The following is a 23,554-nucleotide window of genomic DNA, read 5'->3' on the forward strand; positions in this document are numbered from 1 at the left end:
TGATAAGACACTACGAACACCTACCTCTACCTTTCATCTATTACTCGACTCAAATCTATTCATCTATCACTATTGTTGATTCTGACAAAATTTCTTGAGACAAGAATAGATGTTCGCAAAATATCTATAATCTACTGTGACTATTTGATATAAAAAGATAGGATTAGATTTCATAATCGAATCGACCCAAATTATATAAAGTTGGTATCTTTTCAATTTCAGTTCTAAAATAGAAAACTTTTAGTACATTATAATAACAAAATCAAATAGAAAACCAATTAACAAATCCATGTGATTGTATAGAGACATTAATTACACCCATTTATTGACTTCTGAAGTTTGGTAACCTAACATTTCATTCTCTTCTAATATATATAAATTACATCTTTTTAATATTTTCAACTAAGTTTATAGTATTTTGTGGTTTTATCTTCGTTCATCCGTTGTTGTTTGTTTAGTCCCGAATCAATCATATACCTCTTTAAATGAGATTTTAGGTTGAAAAGTTATGTCTATATTTTAATTCCTTACTCTTATTTCCATAATATTTAGAAGAGAATACTGATCTAATTTTTTGATGGGTAATTTATATTAATAATTTTAAAAAAAAAAAAAAATTCATTTATGTATTTAAATAATTATATGATTTGAACCCTACAAAATTATTAGTAACAACGCCCAAATAAATAAATAAATAATTTCATTATCTATCCATGTCACGCTTTAAATATAGTGAATTGATTCATGCTTCAAACGTCACTATTACTACCATACATAAAAAAAACATCACGGTTCACAATAAGCATATTAAAATACTAAATATATTGGTCTGGTATGTGTTTGCTCTTATTTGAAAAAATAAAAATTTGAAAATATTGAATATTAAAAATACTCGGTGAAGTAACTCTTTATAAGAGTTATATATAAATGCTTACACAATAAAAAAAAAACATATAAATATACGAGGGACTTCAATTTGTTGTGTCGAAATATTTGTAACAGGGTGGCCAATTGATCTACTAACTGACTTTGGTGGGTTCTACTCCGATCGATGAAAATTGACATCTAGTCACTCGCCATTGATACTCTGTTAGATGAACACGACTCTCCACAATGGTATGATATTGTCCACTTTAAGCATAAGCTCTCATGGCTTTGCTTTGGGCTTTCCAAAAGGCTTCATACCAATGGAAAGTATATTCTTAGATTATAAACCCATGATCATTCCCTAACTTAATCAATGTGGGATACTTTCATCTAACAATGTCTTCGTTTGCCAACAAAATTGAGACGTCCGCCGGCGCCCCGTCCTCCTAATATTTAATTTTCCAATCAAAACATATTATATATATAAAACATTTTCTTGAAAAAAGAAGGTGGAGGAGAGACGTGTTGAAAGGGCAATATTGGAGTCATATATTATATTATCACATGTTTGTTCTTGTCGATTTAGTTCCTTTTCATCGTAATTTGATCCATAAATTCCTCCTCTCCTATATTCTTTATTATTATACACCTAATCATATTCTTCATTCCCCTCTTTCATAAAATTAACCTCATTCATTCGATTAAAATCGTTTTTGAATTAACTCAACGTAAACACTATACTTTTAAATTTTGGGATTTAAATTTACTTTATTTGATCGAGTTTTAAAATTAACATATTTGATCTTTGAAATGTACACTTTAAGGTTGTAATTCATTTTAAATAAAATCTTAACCTAATCCAAATTTGATATAATTATGAAGGGAGAGAGCATATATGTAATTTTATAAGCTGGAGGATTAGAAGTTATCATTTCAAGTTAGAAAGCTTATGGATCTTCACAATTTCCATTTCCAAGACCTTCTCCAATCCCAATGCTTTCAAAATCTCAACCCAAGAAAACGGTATGGGCGACCATCAGCCCCATCGCCATTGAAGAACAACCCAATCCCCACAAGCTCTTCTCCAACTTCAGAATTGGAGGTTTTTTAGTAAAAACATAAAAAACAGAGAGTTTTAGAACAAAAAAGACGAAGTGGGTGTAGAGAATGAAGCTTAAAAATGGCGGAACACTGAAAACTTTCAACAGCTCTGAAAAAGGGCATTGAAAAAAGCTGGAAATATGATAAGCTTTGCTTTGGAGTAATAAAGGACATGTTCGGCCATCATGTCTTTTGGAAAGCAACCCCATTATGAGTCACATGCCTTTGCTTTTTTTTACCCAAATCCAAGAAAAACAAATCCAAAAAAACATTGCTCCTTTTAAGAAAAATGTTCAAAATCAAGTTCATCCAGATTCATAATTCCCTTTTGATTTGCTTATTACGCCAATTTTGCACAATCTTTTGATGGGTAGGCCCTAATATCTTCTGTAAAAGCTTCTAACAGAAAAAAAACCCATGAGAGAGAGAGAGAGAGAGAGTAAATGGTCCACTCCAGTGTCCATCAATCGACCGTCTTCGTGGACGCTTCGTTTGTGTGGGACTGTTTTGTAACTGTCATCAGCTCACGTGATCTTCTTTCTTTTTCATTCTCCCGTTTCTGATTTCCTTCGTTTCAGTTTCTTTCTTGTGAACAGGAATTTCAGACGCCATTGAAACAGAGCTTGTTAGAACAGAGGCCTAACAGTGAGTTCCACCCCCCTTCTTCTTCTTTACTAGTTTTCTGTTTTGTTTCTCCTGTTTTACCAACTGGAAAGAGAATAGCTCCAAGAATCTTGTCATATGGGGGATTGTAATGATGAGGGTCCCCATGATCTCCATTCTGCATTTATGAGCTCATTATAATATTCTCGAACTCCGATTTTCTGTCTAACAAATCCCTCTATTTCTCCTCTGTTTTCAGTTTTAATGGCGGTTTGATACAGATTTCAAGTGGGTTTACTCGAAAGTGAGTGAGTTATCTTCTCTTCTCTCATTTTTCTCCATTTGCAGGGGAATACAGATGAGGGTTTTGTGATCTATAGGATTTAGCTTGAAGATCGAGATAAAGAAGCTATGGATCTTGAGCATGGGAAGTGCTGGGATACTTCAAAGGTTTGTGTTCAATCGAATCTCTAAGCTTCAACTTCTCCATATTTCTTCATTCTAAGAACACCCAGAAGTTGAATCGCCTGTAATTTTGGGTTTCTTTCAGAAGGATTCTTGGAAAACGGTTCTTGTATTGGCCTATCAAAGCCTTGGTGTCGTCTATGGCGATTTAAGCATCTCTCCCCTCTACGTTTACCGAAGCACTTTTGCAGAAGACATCCAACATTCAGATACTAATGAAGAAATCTATGGTGTTCTTTCATTTGTCTTCTGGACTCTCACTATAGTTCCTCTTTTCAAGTACGTATTTGTGGTTCTTAGAGCTGATGACAATGGTGAAGGTAAAAAAGAAAGAAAGAAGCATATGGAAAAGAAATCATAAAAGCATCAAAACCCAAATGATGAATTGTTATGAAATCGCCATTGCAGGTGGAACTTTTGCTCTGTACTCATTAATTTGCAGACACGCCAAAGTAAGCCTTCTCCCCAACAAACAAGTTGCAGATGAAGCTCTTTCCACTTACTTGCTGGAACATCCACCGGAGAAGAAGAAGCAATCTAAGGTTAAAATGTTGCTGGAGAAGCACAGAGCTCTTCACACTGCCTTGTTGATTCTTGTTCTTCTAGGAACTTGTATGGTTATTGGAGATGGGCTCCTCACTCCTGCCATTTCTGGTACAGTTCTTCTTCTTCTTCCATTTTCTCTTGTCCCTTCGAGTAGTTGATAATGTTGTTTTTTTTGTTCTTTTGTGCAGTTTTTTCAGCAGTTTCTGGACTTGAGTTATCCATGACCAAGGCACACCATCAGTGTAAGCACCTTGACTTTGAACATCCCTATTAGTTTTTCTCTTGAGTTATCAGTTGGTTAGTAGATAAAACATCAATTATCATCGGAACTTTTAGTTTAATTCTCATTAAGAACAATTGGGCGTTGATAAATTTCAACAAAAAATGGAACAATAACAAAAGATCTACAAGTTTCTAAGTTGAAACTAAGTTTACAGTGATTAAAAGTGTAATACAAGCAGTTTAAGAAGAGATAGCCTACAAAGAAATTTGGGAAATCAAATTGACTGATATCTTTGTCATATTTTTGAGATACTTTCTGAAATTTTTGTCTAGTTTTAATAATAGAGAGCAGGTTTTGGAGGGACAATGGAAATGAGTTAGCTGTATCCAATAAAAAACTGTGCTTCTTTTCTAACTGATGATAAGACAGAAGGTTCCAGTGAGTTCTTTTAGTTTTCTTTGGACTGAGTGTCAAGGGGGGACCCACAAACACAGTCAACCTCCTGTTTTCATTGGTTCTTGTCCAGCTCTCTTTTCATCCTCAGTTGATGTCGGGGAGCCATTAAAATTTTCAGTTTTTCCTTCTCAAAGTAAACTTAATTAATTGAGGTGCCTGTTTATGTTTAAGATTAGTATAAATTGCTAATTTGAGAGGTTTTGATTCTCAAATGATGTTTTGTGTAACTTGGAGCAAAGAATCAGCTAGGCTGTGTAGCTTCTAATATCTATAACTCCTCTAGATTATAGACCTTTAGGCTTCGGGTGTTCTATTCGAATGAGTGGTAGAGATCCGAGCTTCTAAAACTCGTTGTTAAAGTGTATACTTTTTCTACAAGGTCGAGGGTTCAAATACTTTCCTCTATGTTTGTTGTAACCAAAAGAAAACCCATTTTTCGAAGATTTGAATTTAAAATTTTGATGGAAGATTTGGTTTATCATTCCGTTAGTTCTTATCTACATGTTCTTATAGTTAACATCAAGAAGTTACCTTCCTGCAGATGCAGTGGTTCCAATCACTTGCTTTATCTTGGTTTGTCTATTTGCACTTCAACACTATGGGACACATCGAGTCGGCTTCGTCTTTGCTCCCATTGTATTGACTTGGCTACTCTGCATCAGTACCCTTGGCTTATACAATATTATACACTGGAATCCACATGTTTATCGAGCTCTTTCTCCGTATTACATGTTCAAGTTTTTGGAGAAAACGAGAAAGAGCGGTTGGATGTCGTTGGGGGGTATATTGTTGTGCATAACAGGTATTCTTTCACTCCCGTTTCGGCTATTCTCTATTTCATGTAGAAACATTCAGTTATAACTCAATAGCTATGATATTTCGAGATCGAATTCTGAAGATCTATGTGGGCTTTTCGAATACTTGATTGAATTGCAGGCTCAGAAGCAATGTTTGCTGATCTTGGTCACTTCTCATACACTGCAATACAGGTGATTCAGTTTTCAATGGTCTTTAAGTTGTAACTTCCCTTTTCATAAGCAAATAGACTGACAATGCTGCTTCGTCCTGTCTTGCCTCGCCCTCGACCTGCTTCAGATTGCTTTCACTTTTCTGGTCTATCCAGCGCTTATATTGGCATACATGGGCCAAGCTGCTTACTTATCACAGCATCACCATACCACCAAAAACATTGGCTTCTATGTTTCCGTTCCAGGTACGAATCACCGATCGAAATTCTTCGCAACTCTCATTTGAGATGTATAAATTACAGTTCTTCAACACCATAATGTTTTGTGGAAACAGAGAGTGTGAGGTGGCCAGTGCTTACAATTGCTATACTTGCTTCGGTTGTGGGAAGCCAAGCAATCATTAGTGGAACATTCTCCATTATTAACCAGAGCCAGTCCCTTGGTTGCTTCCCTAGAGTGAAGGTCGTTCATACCTCTGATAAGATTCATGGCCAAATCTACATTCCAGAGATCAACTGGATTCTTATGATTCTCTGTGTCGCCGTTACCATTGGATTTAGAGACATAAAACACCTCGGAAATGCTTCAGGTGAGTCGGTTGCAATGTACTTTTCAAATGCTACATTTTTGCCAACTTGGAATACAAACATTCTGTTCTCGATGTTCTTGTTAGAAACCACGAACCTCCACAATATTATTGATATTGCCCACTTTGAGCATAAGCTCTCATGACTTTGCTTTGGGTTTTCCCAAAAGGCCTTCATACCAACGAAGACGTATTCCTTATAAACCCGTGATTATTCCCTAAATTAGCCAATGTGGGACTCCCTCTCAACCATCCTCAACAATCCTTCCCTCGAATAAGGTACAACATAGAGCCTCCCTTGAGGCCTATGGAGCCCTCAAACAACCTCCCTTTAATCGAAGCTCGACTCCTCTGGAGCCTTTGAACAAAGTACACCCTTTGTTTTACACTTTAGTCACTTTTAACTACACCTTCAAGGCTCACAATTCTTTGTTCGACATTTAAGGATTCTATTGACATGATTAAGTTAAGGGCACGACTCTGATACCATGTTAGAAACCATGACCTCCACAAAGGTATGATATTGTCCACTTTGAGCATAAGCTCTCATGGCTTTGAAGCCTCGTACCAATGGAGATGTATTCCTTACTTGTAAATCCATGATCATTTCTTAAATTAGCCAATGTGAGACTCCCTCCCAACAATCCCTCAACAATTCTTATTCACATACTTCCTGTTCTGAGTTGTCTGCCACATCTCTTGAGGCAGATTCTTGCTCTGTTCGACCTCCGTTTGCCTCAAAAGTTTAAAAAGTATGGTTTAAACCATAAAGATCTGATTGCAGTTGGCCACTTATTTTTGATTTGCAGGTCTGGCTGTAATGACTGTGATGTTGGTGACAACATGTCTTACATCTTTGGTGATTGTTCTCTGTTGGAACAAATCTCCACTTTTGGCTCTCTCTTTCTTGATCTTCTTTGGATCTGTTGAATTGCTCTACTTCTCAGCTTCACTCACCAAGTTCAGGGAGGGCGCTTGGCTCCCCATTCTTTTAGCTCTCTTCCTCATGACCATTATGTTTGTATGGCACTTTGCCACCATCAAGAAGTATGAATTTGATCTTCACAACAAGGTTTCATTAGAATGGTTACTAGCATTGGGGCCGAGCCTTGGGATTGCTCGTGTCCCAGGCATTGGATTAGTCTTCACTGATCTTACCTCAGGCATCCCTGCCAACTTCTCCCGGTTTGTCACCAACCTCCCGGCATTTCATCGCATTCTTGTCTTTGTATGTATAAAGTCGGTACCGGTTCCTTTTGTACCTCCAGCTGAGCGATATCTCGTCGGAAGGGTAGGCCCAGCTACACATCGGTCGTACAGGTGCATTGTTCGATATGGCTACCGTGATGTTCACCAGGATGTGGACTCATTTGAATCTGAATTAGTCAAGAAACTGGCAGACTTCATCCGCTATGATTGGTACAGAAAGCAAAGAGGCAACTCTTGCAGCGAGGACGATGCATCCCATTCAAATGACTCAACTGGTGAGTGTCGACTGGCTGTGATTGGAACCATAGCATTTGCAGATGCAACTGCTTATGAAGAAACTGTGCAACCTGGAAGTGTATCAGTCGGGTTCCGAACTGTCGATAGCATTGGTGATGTGATCGAAATGGAGCCAATGGGAGAAGAACGAAGAGTCAGGTTTGCTATAGATGATGATGATTTTGAAGGTGACTCACAAGCTGAAACAGAAGCCTTGCTGCATGAAGAGCTAGAAGACCTTGTAGCAGCACAGCAATCTGGGACGGCGTTCATTCTCGGGCATTCGCACGTGCGGGCAAAGCAAGGATCATCTGTGTTGAAGAGGCTGGCTATTAACTATGGCTACAACTTTCTGAGAAGGAATTGCAGAGGCGCAGATGTTGCACTTAAGGTGCCACCAGTGTCTCTTCTTGAAGTGGGCATGGTTTATGTTGTATAAAGATGCTGCTGCTGGTCTTTGCTCATTATGTAAAGATGCTGCTGCTGCCTTGAATGAAAGCTAAAATATTCCCCATGTAACTCTCCCTCCTACAAACCCACAAGAAGTATCTTCCCTTAAACTCAAAAGGTTGAGGCTTTAAAGATTAACCCATGATTTTATTAGTGACATAATAGTCTAATCTCACCATTAGCAGTCTTACGGAGTCTTACGGTTTTAAAACGCATCTACTAGGAAGATGTTTCCACTCTTTAAGGAATGTTTTGTTCTTCTCTCCCTCCAACCAACGTGAGATCTCACCATCCACTTTGTTGGGGGCCAACGAAACGTTGGCACATTGGAGGCCAACTCAAATATAATCAAATTAAATAACATGCCATAAACTCAATAATAGACTTAATTTATTTGGTTTTTTTGAGTTCATATCGACTTTCAAATGCTATTATTGAAAACTAGAAGGTCGATGTAAAACGAGTTGACATCAATATTGCTCGTTGAATTAACGTGAAAGGCTATGCAATGTTCCTATTCTTTAGCAAGAAGACCATGGATGGCATGGCAAGGTCATACATCATATCAATGCTTGTTTATAGTTTGGCCTGTGTCACATTTGTAGCCATGCACGCTTATCATTTGCTACCACGACACTTATATGAGAATTATCGACATTCTTAATTCTCAAAATCTAAGTAAAAACATTAAACCGTAGCTTTGATTCTTCCTTGATCTATAGAGAAAAACGTGTTGAGAGAACTTCCATAAAGGAGGCTCGACAAAAAAATCTCTTCAAAACCCCACCATATCTTCTCTTTTCTGCATTTTTCTCGAGTAGAAAAACTCGTACCTTCATAGCTAGGGGGTTAAACATGTCGCATATCAGTCGAGTCAGCATCAAATGTATATTGTTGCCAAAATTTCTTATTTGGGCAAAAATATGTTGTCAAAAGACAAAAGTTGGGGTGAGATGGGAAGATTCTTTCCCTGGTAGAGCAGTCATTTGGCATTGTCAAGTCGCTATGTTTGCCTCTTAACCTAACTCCAGCACCCAACATAATTGATCCAATCCTAACCCAATTTTGTACGGAGATTGGCTGGATCTATTAATTTCCTTCCCTCATTCATCTCATACCATTCGATTTATATTAAATCCAATACTTTTGTACTTTTCTGATCGAGTATGACATTATCTTATTGTAAGATCCCACAACGGTTAGAGAGGAGAACGAAACATTTCTTATAAGGGTGTGAAAGTCTTTCCCTAGCAATGGGTTTAATGTCAAAAGTTGAGTCAATTTCACATAAATCAAGTATGAGTAGAAGACCTAACCCACCTATATGGAAGAATCCTCTAAACTAAACCAAGATCCGATAAGAACCCACTAAACCGGTAGAAAGATAACGTTCTTAATTGAAGATGCTCTCTAACGTTCTAAAGCAGCGAGCCTCAGCAGCCACTCCTTTGCAACGGAGGTGTGTGGATCATAGATTGCAACGACGAATTATTCGAAACCCACCAAAACCCTAATAGAAAAAAATGAGGGGAAGATGCATCATATGGAATGATAAATAAGTTTGTCCCCTTGATTCTACAAGGTTGAGAGAATCTTTGGGTATGTGGGGCAAGTAGATAATTTGATATCAAAGCTATGTTGAGATGGGGCTCAATGTTGCTTTCAAGACATGATCAAGTTATGATAAATATACACCTTTTTGGACCATTTACACATACCCAAAGGGTGACTATTGATGGAGGGTCCTTCAATTTGTTGCCATTCCTACCAATAACTTGCCTTCCCTCGCTCTCATGCAACCTAAATTATTGGCTTTTCTAACTTCTTATGGGCCTCCCTATCCATCCTCGAACATATTATTATTATTATATCTTTTCTAATTTCGACTTGTTTCATAATATTTGAGTATTTAAAAAGGAATATTAAAAGAGTCATTCAAATCCCGTAAACTTATTCAAAACTTTATCGTCATAGTAGAAAAAAAATGTTAGAATGATGAACGAAAAGTTGATGGTATCATATAATCGTTCTTTCAGACTTAATCCAAGCAAGCGTCCTAGTCACTAGTTACTCCAATAATCACTTTTTCTAATTTTTTATTTTTTTGAAAAATATTTGTTTTAAAGAGTTTTTTAATTTATATTTTTTATTATAAAAAAAATATGATACATCGTAATAAATAATACAAAGTTCAAGAATATGTCATATTTAGAGTAAAAAAAAGTGTTTGGGAGAGGTGGAAGAATCTGCGGCGGATGACATGTGGACGTGACGGAGCAGACGGCGGAGAGTGGGCGGCAAGGGATACGGGGAGGCGCTGCTGAATTTAATATCATGATTTTAATTTCTCGTCACGTGCCTTTTTCTTGTTTTGTTTTCATTTTTTGTCATTAATTTTACCAAATTTGAATTTTAAAAAATGTGACTGCCAAATATCATATTTGTTGTTCTAATTTATATAAATTAATATATATTAAATTAAAATTCAATTATATTTTTGTAAAAAAAAAAAAAAAAAAAAAAAAAAAAAAAAAAAAAAAAAAAAAAAAAAAAAAAAAAAAAGCAAACTTGTAACTTTATCAATTTTCTTCAATAAGAAGTATAATTAAGAATCGTAAATAAATATATAAAGAAAGAGAATAAACATGAAATAAAAATAAAATATCCAATTTTTTTTCGAGTCCAATGATGAACAGCTGATGGGAGAGTTTCGTGCTGTCACGCAGTGATACGACACTTGCACGATGCTATAACATAATAATGCCTTTAATAGAGCTTTCCACCTTTTTCAACGCTACAAACTCGTAGTATGTATCTATTTTGTCTTGAACAAGTGACTAGACAATATTCCGTAGAGTCTACTATCACTATAGTTGAGTTTTAAATCTATACTTTTGTAGTGCTCTCGAGTCTATTAACAATTCTCCTAAAAATATAATTATTCGTTTTAAAATTATAAAGTCTCATGAATCTTTACGAGCCATATCAATCTCAATTTCTAAGTTAATAGTAAAATTAAAAAAAAAGAATAAAAAAGAAATAGTGAACATTGTGGTGAGTAGCCATCAACTCAATTTTGTCCTTATGAAGTGTGAAAATTGAAAAAAATAGGGAAACCGAGAAGTGAAAAAGGGGTGAGTCAGCTACTCTATGTATAGTAAAAATGTGGGAGAGTGGCTGGCATGCATTCATTGTTGACAAATGAGTAGCATCAAACATATTCATAACGGAGGGCCCGGTGGCAAAACTTGTTCTTACTGTTTCTAAAATTTCTATGAATTTGACATCGAGGGTGTTATCGAGGACGTTGGGCCTTAAAGGAGTGGATTATGAGATCCCACGTCGATTGAAGAGAGGAACGAGTGCCAACAAGAACGTTGGGCCCTAAAGGGGTGGATTGTGAGATCTCATATTAATTAGAAAGATGAGCAAATCATTCTTTCTAAAAAGTGTGAAAGATATCATTTTTGCAATATTTTATAAGCTCAACGTTGACTAACAACCAGTAAGAAAAAGAATATCTACCTTGAAGACGCTTTGAGAAAGAACTCATCCAAAACCTATCATTCGAGTGTTCGAGTTTGATGGTTAAATACAATACGACAATACTTATAGAATTCGAGTGAGCTGAGAGATGGTAGAACGTTACCTTCCTCTCCATTCTCATATATATCCATTTACTATCTGCCCATTAGTCATAGTTTTTCATGGTTGTGAATTTTGAGAAAGAAAGCTAGGATTTCAAGTAGGGTGGATGGTGAGATCCCACATATTTTTTTTATTAAGATGTGAAAACCTGTCTCTAATAAACGTGTTTTAAAACTGTGAGGCTAACAACGATACGTAAGTGGATAAAGTAAACTTGAACCTGACAGCTAGGTTTATATCCCGTCTCCATCAGTGTTTATAGGGAGTGTTTGAGGTGCTGAAATAGAAGTGGGTTGAATCTAGACCCACCCATTTTTGAGTCAACATTTTGGAAAGGGGTCCATAAGATTCCAACTCTCCATGAACCAAACTACACCACTGATAATAATAATAATAATAATAATAATAATAATAATAATAATAATACACTTAGTTTTCAACTACTTAATACGTGTAAGTAAAGCCATGAGGTCCTTTATTATTATGCTCTTCCCACCTTATTTATAGGCATTATACACACATCCTTCACCACCTTCAACTCCTTCATTCTTATTGCTTGGCTTCTTTAATGGAGACCAAGGACCTCACCCAAGATGGCACTGTGGATCTTCGTGGCAACCCTGTTCTTGCCTCCAAGACTGGCAAATGGAAAGCTTGTGCTTTTCTCGTAGGTACGTGCGTGTTACTATGGTTAAACACAATAGATCGATGAATTTAAATTTGGCTATTGATTTTATTTAAAAACTACGGTACTCATAATAATACCATCTTTCTCATATTTTTCTCCTCGAGGAAGGATTTTGAAAATTTAGTTTACAAAGTGATTATTTTTTGGGGTTTTGTAAGGAATTGAAGTGGGAAATTGTTCTTGTTTTCAGGATATGAAGCGTTTGAAAGGATGGCGTTTTATGGTATAGCTTCGAATTTGGTGAATTATTTGACAACTCAACTTCACGAAGACACTGTCTCGTCGGTTAGAAATGTCAATAACTGGTCAGGATGCGTATGGCTTACTCCCATCTTTGGCGCTTACATTGCTGATTCTTTTCTTGGCCGCTTTTGGACTTTCACCGTCTCATCTCTCATCTACGTCATGGTAAACCTCAAAACTCTAATTTCCAAGTAAGAGATTCAATACGAAACTGTATTATTGAAGCCGAGCCATGAGTGGTTCCTCGACACCCAAAAAAAGTAATACATAATAGAATAATAAGCTCAATCGATTGTTGGAGAGAAAACAAAGCATTACTTATATCGATGTGGAAATCTCTCCTTAATAGATAGTGTTTTAAAACCATGAGTGACTGACTGCCATAAGTAACTGGTCAAAATAGATCATATCTATTAGTTGTTGGTTTGTGCTACTCTTAGATAGCTATTTTAGTCTACGAATATTAGACTATTGATGGTTGGGTGAAGATGAAACAAAATTCTTATAGATTATTATGATTGATTAAGTCGGAAATATTAGAATATTTATTAGGTTAAGCTTTTGGATTGAGCAGTGATTTAACGCGTTACTTGGGGAACCAACAACAGGGAATGGTGTTTCTAACAATGGCAGTGTCAGTAAAGAGCTTAAAACCAACGTGCAACAATGGCATATGCAGCAAAGCCACACCATCACAAGTAGCCTTCTTCTACATATCTCTGTACACCATAGCGGTCGGGTCGGGAGGCACGAAACCGAACATCTCTACCTTTGGCGCAGACCAATTCGACGACTTCAATCCAGTGGAGAAGCAGATGAAAGTATCGTTCTTCAATTGGTGGATGTTCAGCTCATTCTTGGGCGCTCTCTTTGCCACACTCGGCCTTGTCTACATCCAAGACAACCTTGGGTGGGGCCTCGGCTATGGGATTCCCACCGTCGGCCTTCTCTTTTCTCTGCTCATCTTCTACTTCGGAACTCCCATTTACAGGCACAAGGTTACCAAATCTCGGACCCTGGCTAAGGACTTCATTCAGGTCCCCATCACCGCCTTTCGGAACCGGAACCTCCAGCTTCCGGCAACCTCCGGTGAGCTTTATGAGCTGGAATTGCACACTTACTCCCGTAACGCCGCTGCCGCCGGAGGAAGGAGGCAGGTCGAGCATACTCCCATTTTCAGGTATATATATATATATATTCTACTTTATTATATTTATTTATTAAATACATATTTTCTATCGGTAAGTAGGAGAATAGTTTAATTTTTTTTAATATTTTTAATTTTTAAATAATTTTGGCCTATAAATACGAGAGGAAGAGATTGTTGGGTTATCCTACATCAATAGTTAGAGGGGTCCCTTTGGGGATGTAGACAAGACCATATGATAAATTCCTAATAATTAAAAAAAAAAAAAAACTAAATTATAACTTTATAAATAAATAAAATACTTTTCTTTAAAATAAAAATAATTTAGAAATATTTCAAAATTTAAAGTTGGTTCATTATAACCATATAAACCGATACCCAGAACTCCCATTAACAAAAAAATGGAACCTCCAGCAGTGTACAAAATAAACTTTGTAGCTGAATACAACCGTTTCTTTCCTCCCCACATCGATAGAAGTAGATAAACGGGAATTAATTCTAACTCCCACATGATAAAAAATAATAAAAGGTCTCGAGCAGAAAATGATCCTATTTGACCGCTATACATTGCTAACATTAGAAAATGGAATAATCGGGAATCTCGAGTAACTGGCCAAGCCGCTAAAGTAGCTAAAGTGGTGATAAACCCCGTCAGTAAAATGGGTCCTATGGAAAGTCCATGGATTCCCAATCTCGAGTAAAAATCCAAAAAAGGGATCCATTTATAATCCTCTGTCAGTTAGATTAATGGATCGTCTAATTCGTATTCGAAAATGAAAACTTTAATGGCTCGAACATAGTCCATATATGTCAATAAAATACTCAAATACTTGAATAATGAACTAAAGCAAGCTCCCAAATGATGACTCTGATATGTAGGGAAACGTCGGGACCGTCAGGTACTGAATCTAGATTTGAAAGGATACCAAAACACAATCGAATTCTTTACTATTATAGTTGTAGAATAAATAACGTAACTATGTTATAGGAGAATGTCGAAGTCATCATATATTGAATTTAAGTTTCGAAACAATATAGAGCGTCATAGTCTACGCCTGTTAGGAAATATCTTTTGCTTCAAGTGGGGTTTGTGTAAGAAAGCAACACAGCGAGTCATCCTCAGCCCCTTCTGCCGCCCCACACACACAAGCCACCAGTTTCAATATTTCCATCCTTCACTAAGTGCGCACCATCATGGTGGGCGCACAAAACCTCCACATTCAATGACACCCAACTCTTTTCCCTTTCCATAATGCCATGCCCAACACTCCAATATTCTATAATTGCATAAGCATACACCACTACCAACGAAACACGTTGGACGGTAGGTTCAACTAATTTGGCAATAACTCGACTGATTAAGATATATATGTTTGACCAATATGTAAGATATTTGAATCTTTTATTTACGATTGTTCGGCTAATGTTGTGCTTTGATTTGTTTGGCCGCAGATTCTTGGACAGAGCTGCAATCAAAGATGACACAAATTCGTCGAGTCAGAAATGCACGGTGACCCAAGTGGAAGGGACCAAGCAGGTGTTAGGCATGATCATAATCTGGTTAGCCACCCTTGTCCCAAGCACCATTTGGGCTCAAATCAACACTCTCTTTGTCAAACAAGGCACCACCTTAAACCGAACTCTTTCCCATGGCTTCCAAATCCCAGCAGCCTCCCTTGGCAGCTTCGTGACGCTCTCCATGCTCATCTCGGTCCCGATATACGATCACTACTTCGTCCCGTTCATGCGTCGAAAAACCGGAAACACTAGAGGAATCTCTCTACTCCAAAGGCTAGGCATCGGTTTCGTCATCCAAATCATAGCCATTGCAATTGCATACGCAGTCGAGGTTCGAAGAATGCACGTCATCCAAACCAACCACATTGTGCATCCTAAACAAGTAGTCCCCATGAGCATCCTCTGGCTATTGCCACAATACATCCTCCTTGGCATTGCGGACGTTTTCAACGCAATCGGGCTGCTCGAGTTCTTCTACGACCAATCCCCGGAACACATGCAAAGCCTTGGAACTACATTCTTCACAAGTGGGATCGGAGTCGGGAACTTCCTCAATAGTTTTCTGGTCACGGTGGTCGATAAAATCACGGGAGAAAACGGGGGGAAGAGCTGGATTGGGAACAACTTGAATGAGTCTCATTTGGATTACTACTATGGGTTTCTTTTGGTGATATCTACGGTGAATTTGGGAGTGTTTGTTTGGGTGTCAAGTATGTATATTTACAAGAAGGAAGCCATTGAAGTTAAGGATGGCATTGAAACCAAAGGCTTGGATACTTCCCCTCTTGGGCTACAAGTTTGATGGGATTGATATCCATTCCTATCTAAGATCATCAGCTTCAGCTATAATTCCAAGAAATATAGTTGATGCTTCCTACCACATTCTATATATCATGTATATTGACTCAATTTCGATTTTCATTACATTAATATTTTTCGATCTTTGTTCATCTAAACATAAGTCAATCGATTATATATATATATATATGTTTGACTAAAAAGTAAAGTTTGAATCTTCATATTCTTCTCACTATGTTCTTCTTACTTGTGGATATTACTTAGAAATGTTAGGGATACTTTTATAGTTGTTGGAACCATGTAATGCCCAATTATTGTGTATTTTTTTTGGGATAATGTAATTAAGTTTAAGTAATTTAATGTTTGGGTCTTGATAATTTGGTTGGTGGCATATGTGTGCGTTTGGATGACTTGGGTGACATACACATGCGACTCAAGGGCAATTTGGTTGGCTTCGGTCACCTTCGATCTTCTCGATGACTTTCACTTGACTGACTTGCTTTGGGCTAGATTGAGGTCTTCACTGCCAATAATGTGTTAAGTTATGGATCAATGTGTATGAAATTGATGGCACCCAATGAAGTCTAAAAATTACTAAATCAGTAAAAAGCATGGTGGATTCTATGTGCACGATCGACAAATCACAGTTTTAGGCTCCACTAGAAATTAAAAGGGTGCGAAAATCTTTTCTTAACAGATACGTTTTAAAATCGTGAAGTTGATGTCTTATATTTGTTGAAAAAATACTTACCAATTCCATTACGTTCTTCCCTTTACAAACAAATAATCTCTAACAAGTGTAAGACTTTTATTCCTTTTTCAAAGAAAAAAGTCCCATCGATCGAACATGTATACTTGATTAAACTGCTACAAATCTTGACCACATATCAAACTCGACACATAGAAACAAAAAAATCTTTTAAAAAAAGTTGTAATTTTGTCAACAATTTTATAAGCCAAAACACATGGGCGCATTAGAACGCAAAGCATATGGGCAATTGGTGATATGAACATAATTTTGGTAAACATAGCCTTATAAATGAGACTGAAATTGCATGGGGAGTATCAAAGTCGTACACATTTGTCTCCCCTTCTTACCCAACTTTTAAATAATCTTTCAGATTTCAGATTTCAGATCCCATACTTCAATGCCACCGACTCATTTCCATGTGCTATGCCTCTCCTTAGTCAACCATGTTTAATCAACTATTACTCCACCCTTAATCGATCGAGATTCACGTTGATGAAACGAGGAGAAAAAACGTGTTTTTCAAATAGATACAGATGAATGATATCGACAAATCGTAATATTTTTTGTTTTTTATTTTCGAGTTAGTATTTGGTTAAGAAACGAGAGACGGGATTCACTCGAACTTTTTTTCTTTCAATCTTATTCCATGTAAATTTGCGTTTCTCTAAGAATTCAATTGATGATCGGTACTTGTAGTACTAACAAAGTAGGTAACATTTTCGTTGCTTGAAATAGTATTATAATCCGTTGCCACTGTGGGACGGTTGTACAAGGGGGAGGAAGAGGAAGAAGCGTTGTGCGGTAGAGACGGTGGCGGTGGTGGAACGGCAACCGAAACGACCTCGGCCGAAGATGAAAGAAAAGACACATGTTGTTGTTGTTGTGGTTGAGGAGAAGAGTGAATCATATTACTAGCTTCTCTAAATTTGTGTCTTAAGATCTCAGCTCTTACCGCGTTTAACTCAATTTGTAAGGCTTGGATTTGGTGTTGTAGGGACGAAATGGCGCCCATGCACCCATAAACAGGATCTCGAAGCCTCACATTCGCTTCGTAAACTAAGCTGTTCGCAGCATCTGCTCTATGGTTCTCGGAAACTTCCTAAAATACAATAATTAAGATAAATTAACTTGAAAATTTTAATGACTAAACTTATAATAATACGACATCGAGTTACCATGAGCATCTTCGAGACATTGCTAGCACCGAAAACCTTGTGAACCGAGGCGAATTTATGAGGCTCGTGAGGCGAGAAGTAGGGGGCGAAGGGGCATTCTTGAGCACATCTTCTTCTTAAGAGCTTGCAGGCTGCGCATGGAGTAATGGTGTTGAGTATCCCTGGAGGAGCCTGCAAGGAATGGCGTCTCCCCATGATTTGTTGTGGAGGAATATTTGATGATACATCGGTTTCTCTCTTTATCTTCTTCGCTATCTCTTCGAATCTCTCTCTACATACACAGTGACACGAAAAAAAGTTACTCAATAAAGTCAATTCGATTATCATAATCGAACTCTCAGTTAATTTCTCTCTAATACATACAACCATATAAAACAAAATTGAGGGGTTAAAAAAAACCCGCCTCGAAACTTAACCGGTTAAGACATGAATAACTTTGTTCTTTGTCGACGAGTTAAAACCGTGAACGAAATTGCTCGGGCGAAGAAAGTGAGAGTTTTTCTTACCTTTCTTTGGACATTCAGGCATGCTCTGATCTTGACTTGAAGAAAGAAGAGAGAGAGAGAGAGAGAAGGGAAGGTTTAGGTAGTTTGAAATGGTGATATGAAGATGTGGGTCATCTCTATAGGCAGTGTACGAGGATTCCCACCAAAGATCTATAAGAAGAATGAAAAAAGAGTAACAAAAATACCTATAAATCAACTCGGTATAACAGATATGATTCTTTTAGATTAGAGGTTCAGATCTTCATATCAAATCTTCGTTACACTAAAGAAACGAGCTCACGTGAAGCGTTTTGACTTTGACAAGAATCTACATCTGAGGGGAAAGAGTTTGCTTATTTGTTAGGGCAACAAATATATATATCTAGAACTATATGAACATATATATATATAAAAGTAAATGGGCATCACCCTAGAGATCAGTTTGATTGATTAAAAAAGGAAACTCTTCCTCCTCACAAACTAAACTTACTTCTAAGCACAGTTTTATGCCTTAAAATCAATGTGTATATATATTTATTGGTTGAAAGACCCACCTATGAGTTTATAATAAAAAATGTTATTTCGCTAGTATAAGGCTTTTTAATAGGCTATACTCAAAATGGATTCTAGTATCATAGTCGTAAAACGTATTAAGTTTTAATTAATTAATTAATTTATTACTATAATTATTATTTAATTAATTTTTTTTGGTGGGTTGGGGGCATTGGTTTTCATGAAGTTTACCCCTTTTTCATCCAACATAATTAGAACCTTTCTTTACAAAATTACTCAAAGAGTTTTAGTGATGTACACAAAGAAAATGACCATATACCCTTTCAATATATATATAAGAATTTAATAATTAGTTATCTTTTTCACATTATGACTTATATATGCTTTTAAACGTTTATAATAATAATAATAATAATAACTCTTTAATTTTTTTATTTTATAATCTCATTCTCTCAACTTTAAGTAAGCCTATTTAATCCTTTATTTTTATATTATAGTTTATCATCACATAAATACACATGATATTAAGCCCAAGACTTAATATAAATATTTGAAATGCTTAAATTTATACCGAAAGATTATAATAAAAAAATGGTATAATTTGTGCGATGAAATTTAGATAGTTTAAGGTAATATTAATTTATAGGTTAAATAAAAAGAAAGAAAAGGGTCAATATCAAAGTGGGTGGTGAAAATGAGGGAATTGAAATCAAGGGGAACAAATATTAATGGATCTAAAGAGTAGAAATGAAGGTTATAAATTAATATTAATACCTCAAAAAATAAATTATATTAATTAATTTAGAAATTAAAAAAAAAAACATAAATTTAAATAAAATGCTTAAATTGCAAGAAAAATGGAAGAATACATTATGGTTTGACCCGTTTTTTATGCCTTATAATTCGCGCCGTTGTTCTCTCATCCCCAACCCAATTGCCTCTCTCTCTCTCTTTTTCTCCATTTTTTTTATTCTACAAATGTAATATTTTATTTATTTATTTATTTTAGTAATAACAGATTCAATTAAATACAAACTTTTATTATATTATATGCTTCTATGTGTGTTTTGTAACACATTTAAAATTGGACCTTATTGATTCAAAATGTGTTTGGTTATATATTTATAAAAATAAATACAAAAAATTTATAATTATTAATTTATAATATATTATGTTAAACATGTAGTTTAAATAAAATCAAATGAGCCCACCAATATATTCTTTTGGGCCTTATATCTTGATTTTGTTAGGAAAAATGGGCCCAAAAGATTCATTCATTCTATTATATTAACAAAGACAAAATTTTAATATGCAATCATATGAATTTATTATTTAACCCCATGGTTGACCACACCTCCCCTTAATCGAGACTCGACTCCTCTTTTTTACTATGCCTTTGAGGTCTATTGACATGACTAGGTTTAGGACATGACTTAGAATTTTAATACCATAGTAGTTGAATACGATTCTAAACAATAGTATAATATTGTCCATTTTAAACGTAAGTTCTAAAAATTTTGCTATCGACCTGAATAGTTGTCTTATATAGGACAAGGGCGCAGTACAAGAAAAATGGAAGTGGCATTATTGCATAGAGAAATTTCAAGACCGCGCGTGTGCAAATCCACAATATCCCACTGCTTGGTAAGAAAGGGGGCGTGGCGCGGAGCACGGATTGCCCGGTGGATTCGTTACGCTTTACGAGCCCTTCTTCTTCGCGAAAGAAAAAGGCAAAACCCAAAAATCTAAGTAGCTTTTTAGCTTCACCCTCCACGGCTATCGCACCCTTCGTTGTACACTAATGGACTGCAGCTGTAGCGATTTCAGAACCTCCACTGCTCCTCTATCATGGACACCCACTTCCTCTTCTCGCTTCAAATTTCGGGTACCCTTTTTCCTCTTCTTCCCCCCCATTTCGTTCCTTCTTTGATGGTGGATTCTTCTCATTTTTACAGAATTTTAAGCGTTTTAACTTCAATAAACATTCTATGGTGGCGATGAGCGTTTCTGAGTCTGGCGAAAATGGCTCTCTCAATAGGTTTCCCTTTACTCCCAACAAGCTTTTTATGCAGGAGGTACAAAATTTAACATTCTTTTCGTAGTTAAACCGATTAACCTTTGTAATTTGATGCTCTTAACTGATGTGGTTTTCATATCTTTCAATGTTTCAAGTTTGTGATCAATGTTTGAGTGTCAGGCAATCGGAGCTGAATATGGAGAAGGATTTGAGAGTTTTAGACCAGATGGTCTTATGAAAGTGGACGTGGTAAGGAAAAAATGGAGTAAATCTAGTTATATTCAAGCTATTTCTCTTCTGGGTTTTTCACTTGAGAGTCTTAATCCTTGTGGCAACCAGGATTTCTTGAACGATAGAATGCAAGAAGGATTTCTTAAAAGAATTCGTTATGCTATGAAACCAGATGAAGCATACGGCTTAGTTTTCTCTTGGGATAATGTTGTGGTAACTTCTATGTTCTTAATACCCATATGACCAAATGTCCTGATTATGAAGATGTTTTTGTCTGATGATGTGTATGATTCATTTTCAGGCAGATACTCAAACTTTAAAGTTAAATTCATGGAAGCAACTTGGCTCAGAAGAAGGTTTTGTTCTATTTCTTTGGAAATTACTGCACCGATGCATATATGAAATCTTTTATTTAGAATTTTCATAATCTCTTACTGAATTAAGAAATCTTTTAACTTCTGTTTTATTTGTTTTGCATTTTGAATTTTGAATTGTAATTGCTATAGGAAAAAGAGTTCCTGAAGATGGTGATATGCAGAAGCTTATGCTTTATGCAGGTGCAGATCATGTATTGCAGAAGGTTTGTAATTTTTTTTCCCTTTTCCATTAGAGATATTATATATGTTTTAAGAAAGGTTGTCGGGTTTATTACCGAGGTTGAAAATTGAAAGATGCTTCTCGTTGTAGTTGCATACGGAAATATATTTCTTCTTGGGAGAAGTAACTCGTGTTCTATGATGTTATCTTGGTACAAATGGCGCTCCAATTTACTGTCACTTGAATATATGTTCTATGTCATTGTTAGGATTAATAAGGTTTGGATACTTCTAACCTATCCGTTTGCCTTATTATTGAAAGCTCTGTGGTTTCTTTCCATCCGTGAGCTCCGTACTCCATATGAATGGATTTAACTGCATTTTCTCTCTTAAAAGCTCGGAAGAACGCCACGCTTCTATGGAAAAAATTGTTAGACTGTTTGGAATGGTGGAGTTTACAAGCCTGGAAGTAACTTAGTCAGATGGGAAGAACGCCACTTCTAGTAAGGACGTTGGGACCCGAAGGGGAATGGATTGTGAGATCCCACATCGGTTGGAGAGGGGAATGAAACATTATTTATAAGGGTGTGGAAACCTCTCCCTAGCAGACACGTTTTAAAAACCTTGAGGGAAGCCCGAAAGGGAAAGCCCAAAGAGGACAATATTTGCTAGCGGTGTTTTTTTAATGCTTTTGAAAACTCTGCTCAACCTTTCAGCTTCTATGTTGGGGCATGGCAGAAAGCGAGCTGGATAGATTGAAATCGAGGTTTTCACAGTTGTATTACAGAGGTCTTCTTTCTGTGAGTACTCTCAATAAAATCTTTTTATAGACTGTTTTGTTCGTTCGATTGTTCGTGTAAATCATTTAAATACTTTCTTATTCAGCTTAAAACGCCAGTTGATGGCCTCAAAGAGTGGCTGGATGCCGTGTCTACAGCTCGCATTCCCTGTGCCATCGTTTCAAGTCTCGATCAGAAACACATGCTCGAAGCATTAGACTGAATGAGTTTGAAGAAATATTTTCAGGTAACCTTCTCTTGCATTCAAAGTTAGAACTAGAAGTCTGAGTAACTTTGTTCTAAGCCAAATGGCAAAACGAATACACCGTTATCATTTTTGCAGGCAGTCGTAACGGAGGAAGACGGTATGGAGTCGATGGCTCATAGGTTTCTATCTGCTGCTGTGAAGGTAACGTCCGATTTGCATATTGTTAAACTCAAATATAATGGGAACCAAAAGCAGCATAGTTTTCATCGTTGCATTGGCGACGTTCATGAATGCGTATACCTATTGCAGCTGGATCAAAAGCCTTCCAAGTGTGTGGTGTTCGAGGATGATCCTCGAGGCATAACCGCTGCTCACAATTGCACAATGATGGCTATAGCATTGATCGGTGCGCACCCCGCGTATGTGCCTCACATCCCCAATTCTATACGCACTTCTTAACGAATATCTCAATCGTCAACTGATATAGGAACGATATTGTGCAGATATGATCTAGGGCAGGCTGATCTTGCAGTTGCTAGCTTCAACGAGCTTTCAGTGATCAACTTGCGGAGATTATTTGCTAACAAGGGTTCAACGTTTATGGAATTGCAGAAGCAGAACGTCGAGAAAGCTCCGTCGAAGAAAAAGCTTACGATCGACACGATATTCTGATTCGTTTTCTTACATTCTTTAGTTATTTCCATGTATGTAAAGTTGGTCATGATGTCAATTCTTTTCTCCTCTCATATAAATCTTGCAAGCTTCAGTAAGATTCTGTGTAGAATGCAATTATATTAGCTATAATTTTTGTTTGTCATGAGGCTGTGAGAAGCGTTCTCTTAAGCTAAACTGGATGCTCGTTTTGGAGAACTTGGATATCTCGAGCGCTTAAGTCAAAGATTGCCGCTCAACAGGCTCTTTACTACTAATGTCAAGCATAGTTTAGCTGGTTTAGGACATGTTCTCGATCAGGAGGTCATACAATATACCATTAGCTGGGTGCTCGAAAAATCTACTTTTTTTTTTTATATCTTAAAATTTGAAAAAAAAAAAACGAAAGCTTTACA

General features: G+C 36.6%; 3 protein-coding genes and 1 pseudogene across 5 annotated transcripts; 3 read left to right on the forward strand and 1 right to left on the reverse strand.

Annotated features, from left to right (window-relative positions):
• The first annotated feature begins 2,319 nt into the window (after positions 1-2,319).
• On the forward strand, positions 2,320-7,912 carry LOC111484305 (potassium transporter 2). 3 transcript variants are annotated; one of them, XM_023130860.1, is made up of 12 exons: positions 2,320-2,338; positions 2,547-2,613; positions 2,920-3,021; positions 3,122-3,356; positions 3,445-3,690; positions 3,771-3,824; positions 4,803-5,063; positions 5,198-5,250; positions 5,357-5,474; positions 5,564-5,818; positions 6,625-7,741; positions 7,775-7,912. In XM_023130860.1, exons 3-11 carry the CDS (start codon positions 2,983-2,985, stop codon positions 7,737-7,739), a joined length of 2,376 nt encoding a protein of 791 aa, XP_022986628.1. In that variant the 5' UTR covers positions 2,320-2,338; positions 2,547-2,613; positions 2,920-2,982; the 3' UTR covers positions 7,740-7,741; positions 7,775-7,912. The 3 variants fall into 3 exon arrangements, with proteins under 3 accessions (XP_022986628.1, XP_022986621.1, XP_022986636.1); XM_023130853.1 differs by having other exon boundaries at positions 2,323-2,338; positions 2,831-3,021; XM_023130868.1 differs by lacking the exon at positions 2,320-2,338 and adding an exon at positions 2,831-2,875 and having other exon boundaries at positions 2,387-2,613; positions 2,952-3,021.
• A 4,010-nt stretch (positions 7,913-11,922) lies between these two features.
• On the forward strand, positions 11,923-15,874 carry LOC111488879 (protein NRT1/ PTR FAMILY 5.1-like). Its single transcript, XM_023136812.1, has 4 exons — positions 11,923-12,069; positions 12,277-12,494; positions 12,938-13,509; positions 14,929-15,874. The coding sequence occupies exons 1-4, from the start codon at positions 11,967-11,969 to the stop codon at positions 15,794-15,796; spliced, it is 1,761 nt and encodes a 586-aa protein (XP_022992580.1). The 5' UTR covers positions 11,923-11,966; the 3' UTR covers positions 15,797-15,874.
• Positions 15,875-17,152: 1,278 nt separating this feature from the next.
• Positions 17,153-18,414, reverse strand: LOC111482615 (LOB domain-containing protein 15-like). Its single transcript, XM_023128479.1, has 3 exons — positions 18,225-18,414; positions 17,719-17,989; positions 17,153-17,642 (listed from the first exon to the last, which is right to left on the reverse strand). Exons 1-3 carry the CDS (start codon positions 18,236-18,238, stop codon positions 17,208-17,210), a joined length of 720 nt encoding a protein of 239 aa, XP_022984247.1. The 5' UTR covers positions 18,239-18,414; the 3' UTR covers positions 17,153-17,207.
• Positions 18,415-20,330: 1,916 nt separating this feature from the next.
• Positions 20,331-23,409, forward strand: LOC111482609 (annotated as a pseudogene).
• Positions 23,410-23,554: the final 145 nt, after the last annotated feature.

The sequence above is a fragment of the Cucurbita maxima genome, unplaced genomic scaffold (genome assembly GCF_002738345.1).
Source record: "Cucurbita maxima cultivar Rimu unplaced genomic scaffold, Cmax_1.0 Cma_Scf00001, whole genome shotgun sequence".
NCBI lineage: Eukaryota > Viridiplantae > Streptophyta > Magnoliopsida > Cucurbitales > Cucurbitaceae > Cucurbita > Cucurbita maxima.

What these genes read in the sequence shown, in the direction of transcription:
- LOC111484305 (XM_023130860.1), top strand. Translation starts at nt 2,983, where the DNA reads ATGGATCTTGAGCATGGGAAGTGCTGGGATACTTCAAAG. An exon ending in AGTGCTGGGATACTTCAAAG is followed by an intron (nt 3,022 to 3,121) that starts GTTTGTGTTCAA and finishes GGTTTCTTTCAG; the next exon opens with AAGGATTCTTGGAAAACGGT. An exon ending in CCTCACTCCTGCCATTTCTG is followed by an intron (nt 3,691 to 3,770) that starts GTACAGTTCTTC and finishes TCTTTTGTGCAG; the next exon opens with TTTTTTCAGCAGTTTCTGGA.
- LOC111488879 (XM_023136812.1), top strand. Translation starts at nt 11,967, where the DNA reads ATGGAGACCAAGGACCTCACCCAAGATGGCACTGTGGATCTTCGTGGC. An exon ending in CATCTCTCATCTACGTCATG is followed by an intron (nt 12,495 to 12,937) that starts GTAAACCTCAAA and finishes AACCAACAACAG; the next exon opens with GGAATGGTGTTTCTAACAAT. An exon ending in GAGCATACTCCCATTTTCAG is followed by an intron (nt 13,510 to 14,928) that starts GTATATATATAT and finishes GTTTGGCCGCAG; the next exon opens with ATTCTTGGACAGAGCTGCAA.
- LOC111482615 (XM_023128479.1), bottom strand. An exon ending in ATGTCTCGAAGATGCTCATG is followed by an intron (nt 17,643 to 17,718) that starts GTAACTCGATGT and finishes ATTGTATTTTAG; the next exon opens with GAAGTTTCCGAGAACCATAG.